Consider the following 7,937-nt stretch of genomic DNA (forward strand, 5'->3'; position numbering starts at 1 on the left):
ACACAGTGATGGAGTCAGGGTGCTCTCTATAGTCCCTCTATAGAAGAACCATACAGTGATGGAGCTGGTCACCCAGGAACTTAGTGCTGGTCACCCTCTCCACTGCAGCACCGTTGATTGTTAGAGGAGCATGCTGGACCTGTGCTCTTCGAAAGTCCAAAACAAACTCTTTTGTCTTCTCCACATTTAGTATAGAAGATCCCGGGTTCGATTCCCACCTGGACGGGGCCTTTCTGTGTGGAGTTTTCCTGTTCTCCCCATTTCTGTGTAGGTTTCCTCCGGGTACTCCGGTTTCCCCTACCACTAAAACATGTACAATAGGCTCCACCCTGGATCCACGAATAGATTCTTAATCTCAGTGGGACTTTCCTGGTTAAATAAAGGTCAAATATAAAATCAAAAGGGGAAGTCAGAGGGTGCTCAAGGATTTAAACTTGATTCATATCCAAATGGACTTCTTGCAGTAAATGTGCTAACTTTTGGAATATTTTTGCAACATGGTTTACATTTTTTTGGTTGCATACCTTCAAAACAAGAATCGCTAGCACTCTAGCTAGGAGTACTCAAGAAATCGAGACAAAAAGGGGAAGCCTGAGAACGAAGACGACTCATACTCATCAAACTTGTGGATTTAGGTGCTGCTTCCTGGGAGTGACAGACGCTCCAGAACCGAGTGAGTAAACAAGAATCACCAACCTTGACAAATACGGTTACTTGGATGTTTTCTGTGGAGTAAAGCTGAATTTATGCAGCGTGGATCCTTTCTGCGCAGCCTCGCTCAGACGCTCAGACTGACGCACTTGTACGTAAAGACGGAGGGTGCGGCCTCTCTCCAAGATGGCGGCGACCATTGACAACAGCAATGCCGTACAGGCGACAAAGAAAAAGCACCTGGGCATCCCCGAAGCCGTGTTTGTGGTGGGTACAAACCTGTCTTTTTACACCTGCTCGCGTCCCAACAGCGGACCCCGGGCTGTGTCGCTGTGATCTGGGTGCTTTAGTCTTTACGGGGGCGCTGGTTAGCCGAAGGAGCTAACGGGGAGCTAACGGTGCTCGGTCCTGCAGTGCGACTGGGGCGTCTGTTCACGTCCATGTAGGGAAGAGGCAGCCGGACAGTGATACACACGAGGAGGCTTTTGGAGACTTTTGCGCGTTCCCAATTTAGGTTTGCAATATGATCCAGGCACATTGTGGTTTTGTGAGGAACCGTCCAGTCCCATGACATGATCAATAAGGGGCTCATAAAACCCACTGAAATGCATTAGCTACCTTCATTTCCTCTGGATCAGAATAAGATGTATTGGTTTAATCTCTTGATAATCATGTTTTTGTGACTTAAAGTAATGAGTTATAGTTGGAAACGATGGTAGACATAATTTGACATCTATATATTTTCAAGCTTTAACAGTAAAGTCTAAAATATTTTGTTAGTCCTTACATATTAGCTGGTAATCCTATAATTCATATAGGATTGTTCAAATAAGAAGAAATTAACATCATTATTTTGAATGTTGTGACGATATTATTGCACATTTTCTTCAGTTTGGCTTTACCCATGGGTGTAAAACATGGGTGGGGATAGAGGGGGTTACAATCCCCAATATTCCAACCTAACTAATTACACCCCCCTCTACGCCCTTGGCTTTACCCAAAGCAAAGAACTTCTTGAAAAAAGTGTAAAAATTGTGACAGAAATGAGAAGAAAATGCAACAAAAGAGTGACAAAACTTGGCAGAAAAAGTGACAAAAAGCAACATAAAAGAGTAACAGAGAAGTGACAAAAATGTGGTGACAAGAAAGTCACAAAAGAGCAACAAAAATTTAACAAAAAGCAATTGGAAAAAATGAAGAAAGTCGACTGGCCTATAGGCAGGCCCATGGATTTGGGTAAAGCTGAACTGGAGAAAATGCACTCGCTTAAAGAGACTAGATGCAAGTTGGTCATTTTATACTCACTACTGCCACCTCAGGTCTTATGGGTAACTGCACCTTCTATATTAAGCTCGTGCATGACGGCACTTCGGACACGTAGTGACAGCTTTTTGAGTGACAGTGCTGGATTTTAGAGGCAGTTGTGGTGAACAGGTCTGGGCTCATTCTACACATTAGGACATGGCTGGAACAGTAGGGGGAGGAAAATACTTAATTTAAAGCTCTGTATAGTCCCTTTAAGCATAGATGAAATTATCCCTGTTATTTTGCGTTATTTTTCACAAAAGTTGTGCGTGTCTAAAAATGTTCACATTTTTTTCCAGGGGGTGGAAAATACTTATGTCACATTAAGACATCAGTAAATATTCAATCCGGACCAAATCAATGCTAAAATGAACTAGATTAGGATAATGAAACTGAACGTTAGCACATTGTCCAGTTACCGTTTAGTTTTTTGTTGTTGTTGTTGTTGTTTTCCAGAGTCTGTGTAGGTGTGTGGCATCCAATGAGTTCCCTAATATTGCTAATCGCCTATACTATATATTTTGTTGATCTCCCTCCTTGTTCCATTGTTTGACCACACACCCTAACCTGTGTGTTTGTAGGAGGATGTGGACACGTACATGAAGCAGCCTGGGAACGAAACCGCAGACGCTGCTTTGAGGAAACTGGACGAACAATATCAGAAATACAAATACATGGAGCTCAACCTGTCTCAAAAGAAACTCAGGTGAATATTCTGTTCAATAATTTACTTCTCATTGAGTAAGATTGACTTTCTTCTCGAGTCATGATCTGCCACATCTGACACTTTGTTGATTTGTACTATTCTGTTGTGCAGGTTGAAAAATCAGATCCCTCAAATCACACAGACACTAGAAATCCTACGACACATGCAGAAGAAAAAGGTTTGTCTTGTTTTTATTAAGTTTGTTCAACATCCTGCTGTTGTATGTAGCATGTTTGAAAGAATAATCTTCGGTGTTCCTCAGGAGACCACAGACCCAATGGACACGCACTTCCTGTTGGCTGATAATGTTTACTGCAAAGCCTCCGTCCCCCCCACCAATAAAGTCTGCTTGTGGCTAGGGGTAAGTCTAATGTTTTATTCTACGTTATGTCGAAGTCGGTCTCACAAACCACTCCCTCTTCTCCCACAGGCGAACGTGATGTTGGAGTATGACATCGACGAGGCCCAGGCGCTGCTCGAGAAGAACCTCTCCACTGCGTCTCGTAATTTAGAAACTCTGGAAGACGACCTGGACTTCCTCCGAGACCAGTTCACCACCACCGAAGTCAGTATCCTTACAATCAAACGGCCGAGCTCTGTTTGAGTACAACTATGTAATGTATTACAAGTTGTACAAATAGTTTTCTGAAGTGTCTGAATTGAGGAAGACGAGGCAACGATGGCCAAATCTCACAGGTAAATAATGTGATTTTGCAATATTGCGTTCAAGATTTCAGGCGCTGTAAGTCTTACCTTTCCACAAACACACCATCATGACTGTCATGCAAGTAAGATTTCAAAATAGTTTATTTTCCGGACTATACGTCGCACAAGCCAATAAATGCATAATGAACAAGAAAAAACATAAGTCGCACAATTTGTGAACTCGTTCCTTTAGCTGTGGCTCCAGCTTTTAGCCCACGATTAGCTTTATTTGTTTTCTTCATTGCAGTAAGAGTATCCACCGCTTTGGGCCAGTCCCTCACAAGTTTCTCACTCACTCCAAACTTTCTTTCTGTGATTACCGTTTTTAAATCTTCAGTGGTACCACAAGCTCTCTAGGCTTGTGGTACACAATCCTAGAGAGCCCTCTTGTGGCTCAGTGTGAAAATAACGAACATGTGAATTTGTTTTGATACACAAGTTGTGATTTATACGTTTGTCATAAATAAAAAAAGACACGTATGTCAGTATTGTAAGAGAGAGAGAGCAAGCGCAGCTCTGTTTTGTAGGTTAACAGCGAGTTGGCGACAGACACCAGTTTAACATGCTTTCCCTGAAGCGTGAGCCCTGACGATGGTTTCTCTGTCTCCACGGCTTCTTTCGTCTCTCCAAAGAAAGTTTACGGCGGCCTCTTTGTCTGTCACAAGCCAGAGACTCGTCTGTGCCTCTGCAGGAGGTTAAAAGCGTGTGTTTTCCTCCGCGGCGGGGGTCCAGGGTTGCCGTGCGTCACAGAAACCTCGTGTGAGTTCTCTCATAGAAAATAAAGGAGGCGGCTCTTTTGCCGCGCGTCAAGGCGGCTTGGTGTGCGTTGGGTACTCATCCCAGGCAGAACAAGGAGGTCCATTAATGGAGTGAGATCAGATTTTGACAAGTTTAACTTATTGGACGAGTGAGGACCAGAAAAAACATTTGAACTGAGAGTCGCTTGAATGACAGGCGAAATATTTTCAATATAAACCCAGACAACTGCTTTAAAAACTTTTTCATTAGTAGCATTAACATTTAAAGGGACTATACGGAGTTTAAAAATGTTAAAATTAAGTATTTTCCTCCCCCTACATGTTTCAACAATGTTTGTGTAGAATGAGCTCAGACCTGTTCACCACAACTGCCTCTTAAATCCTGCACTGTCACTCAAAAAGGTGTTAATTCGGTCCGGAGTGCCGTCATGCACGAGCTTAAAGGAATAGGCCACCGTTTTTACATACTGAGATATGTTCTTACCTTAGCTTTGAGGAGTTCTTTAGGACCTGTCTGATCTTCACCCGTGCCTTCAGTCACGTAAACACAGCGCAGACGGCGTTAGCATTTAGCCTCTCCCTCTCTCCACTATAGCTCCAAAACAGGTCAAGATAGAAGCTACCAAGCTCTTCCACGTTTTCCCTATTTAAATATGGTTACGTGAAGTGTTACACTACAAAGTATAATAATAATAATATAATACCAGGAGTAGTTCGAAATCCGCGCAGTAATCTTCACTTTACTGTGCGGATGCCAAATTACTCCTGGTATTATTACGCCTTACATTATAGTTCCCCCTTTTATCCGCTTAGAAAATCCACATTGTTTAATTTTGTGTATTTATACTTTGTAGTGGAACACTTCACGTAACCATATTTAAATAGGGAAAACGTGGAAGAGCTTGGTAGCTTCTATCTTGACCTTTTTTTAGAGCTATAGTGGAGAGAGGGAGAGGCTAAATGCTAATGGCATCTGCGCTGCGTTTACGTGACTGAAGGCACGGGGGAAGATCAGACAGGTCCTAAAGAACTCGTCTAAGCTAAGGTAAGAACATATCTCAGTTTGTAAAAACGGTGGCCTATTCCTTTAAAGACGCTTTGCTTCTCATTTAAGAAACTTTTTTCAGCTTTATGTTTGAAGTCTGACTGATTCTAACTGTGATGGAACATTCCTGGACAATTACGAGCTTAAAAACATTCTCAAACGAATGAGAATGGAAGCGGTTGCAGCAAATTTTAGGCCCAGCATCTTGGTTTTGGGAAAATTCATGGTGATATATCAAACTTTTTTTTGGACAGTTTTTATGGTGCTATTTCCAAATGATATGAAGATCGGTTTTATTCTGTAACCTTGGTTTCCTTAACCCGCTGCCTCTCAGACATGGCGCGAGTCTACAACTGGGACGTGAAGCGACGGAGCAAAGAAAACCTCCTCAAATCGGTGGAAAAGTCTTAATACTCTCTCGATGTCAAATATCTTGTGCATAAAAGCCCCTTGAAAAATCACTTGTACGTCCTTCCTAGAGCTACATTTGCAGACGGTATTTCCAAACCTCGAAACGTTCCTTTGGTGCCGTAAAATCATGAAGTGCACCTTATGAAAGAGCTAGATCTGGTATTACTGCCTTTGAAATGGAGCTCGAACCTACCACTGTCGCAACAACTGTTTTTTTGTTAGTTACTTTTTAAAATATTTTTTCAAGTAAAAGTAAGAAAATGCTACGAGGCGATTTTTGTATTCTTTTAACACCTTCAATATGTTTGTTCATCTGACATTTCTTCAGATATCCTTGTCTGCTATTAACAGCTTCAGTTGGCTCAATACAATCATATCTGGTTACGGACTCGTTACATCTCGTTTGGCCTTGTGGCTTTAGTTTCCACTAAATTTTGAAGATGAATGTTCTAAATTAGCCGTTTCTTGTAGGCCGTCTTTGCACCTGTGCCCACTCCGCTCTCGCCACTGTATGTCCTTTTTGCCGCTGTATTTATTTGTCTCATTGAACAAAGAATGAAGTAAAATGAACGTCTGGGCAAAGAGATGAAATTCTCTCCTGTCTGTCTGTGTTTTCTTTGAGATATTGACTTTTGATAATAGGTTTATCTTATTGTATTGTGCTTTACAAGCTTTAGCAGGATTCTCAAAAGGCTACACTGTGTAGTCTTTTTTTTTATTCACTTCCCACCATTATAGCCACCTCATTTCAGCTGCCCTTGAAATGAGTGTCCGGATCTAAACAGGATCTGCCCTTTCTTCAAAATAAGAGATGCTGCCTTTTGTGAACTGTAAAGTTTGGTGGTGGTTATGAAGTTTTTCCTCGCAGTTGCTCACATATAATTCACTTATTGAAAATGTCTCCATGTAAATAAAATGGAAACTTATGCAGGAAAGGCCTGATTTAATTCTAAAGCCTGTATAAACCTTTCTCTTCAAATGGGGGCAGGATGAACATTAACTTAATGTATTCTCACTGTGCTAGACTTGTTCAAATACTTGGTGCATAATATTTTTACTTGGTATAATTTTATTATTTATTTCCGCTTATTAATAATGCAGTGCTTTGGTGGCAATGGGATTAATAGTTAAATCTACCATGTGTAGATTTTTCTCTAAAATACAAAAGAACATGGTATAACTGGGCCTAGAAGTACAGGTTTGCCATAAAGAAATCTTCCGGTGTTTGGCTGATGGCAAGTATATTGGAGAATAGTTTGCAATTGTATTAAGTTACAGAATACTATTCCGTTACTTTGTCCAATCATAAATTAGATTAGAAGCAAGTGCTTTGTCATTGTACAAGTGTACAGCAAAATAAGGGTTCAGGTGTTAGTCCTGAGCTGCTCCGCCACTGAATACCTTCAGTTTGCATTATAATCATGCACAAAAATGATATATAAGCAAAAACATGCAGCTAGACCTGCTGCACCAGCTGTTTTGAACTGAAGGAATATAAAAAAATCACTTTGCAAACGCCTCCACAGCCCAGAATGACGGAGAACTAAACTTTTCTCCAGCTGTTCCGATCTTCTGTTACTTACTGTTGTGATTATGAAACTGAAATCTAATGATTGAGTATTGTGAGGTATTCCTTTGATATTAGGAAAGTGACTGTATTCTAATTGCCCTCAAATGAAAGAGTAACTTCACCTGAATACAATTACTCAAAATGAGTATCCTGAATACGAGTATTCAGTTACTACCCGACTCTGCTGATGGTTAAAGTTAAAGTCAAGCCCATGTTAGGCCCGACACATGAGATTGGATTATGGTTTTCCTTTTGGGGACAGTTTTGTTCACAAAATGTAAATGCACACTCAAAATTAAAGCACTATGAAGTGTGATTCTGGGAACTACAGGCGAAACTTGGGAAATTAGAATATTCTTAAAAAGTGCATTCATTTCTGTTCAACTTTAAGTGTGAAGCTAATCTATGATAGACTCATTACATGCAATGTGAGATATGTATAGCCTTTATTTGTTATACTTTTGATTATTATGGCTCAGCTTGCAAAAACCCCAAATAAAAAAACACTTAAAATTAGATGCAAGCCATAATCATCAAAATTGACCCAGGCCCACCTTAATGTACCCACAGGTCCCGAGTTTAAAACCCTAATCCTAACTCTGACCAATAACCCTAACCCTAAACCCCACAAAACCCTAACCCTGCCACTCCTACTATCCCTCTGTGTATCCCTCTGGGTCAGGTAGGGCGGGCCTACTACAGGTTCACACATAAGAGCTTAGCACAATCATCACATACGGTTAGCCGCGAAGTGAAGTGATTGACATGAAAATCAACAAATCAGCA

At 41.0% G+C, this 7,937-nt stretch overlaps 1 protein-coding gene across 1 annotated transcript; it reads left to right on the plus strand.

Annotated features, from left to right (window-relative positions):
* Positions 1-779: 779 nt before the first annotated feature.
* On the plus strand, positions 780-6,176 carry vbp1 (von Hippel-Lindau binding protein 1). Its single transcript, XM_079579985.1, has 6 exons — positions 780-918; positions 2,538-2,662; positions 2,774-2,840; positions 2,925-3,023; positions 3,093-3,231; positions 5,505-6,176. The coding sequence occupies exons 1-6, from the start codon at positions 838-840 to the stop codon at positions 5,579-5,581; spliced, it is 588 nt and encodes a 195-aa protein (XP_079436111.1). The 5' UTR covers positions 780-837; the 3' UTR covers positions 5,582-6,176.
* Positions 6,177-7,937: the final 1,761 nt, after the last annotated feature.

This window comes from Gobius niger (genome assembly GCF_951799975.1).
Source record: "Gobius niger genome assembly, chromosome: 21".
In the NCBI taxonomy this organism is placed as follows: Eukaryota; Metazoa; Chordata; class Actinopteri; order Gobiiformes; family Gobiidae; genus Gobius; species Gobius niger.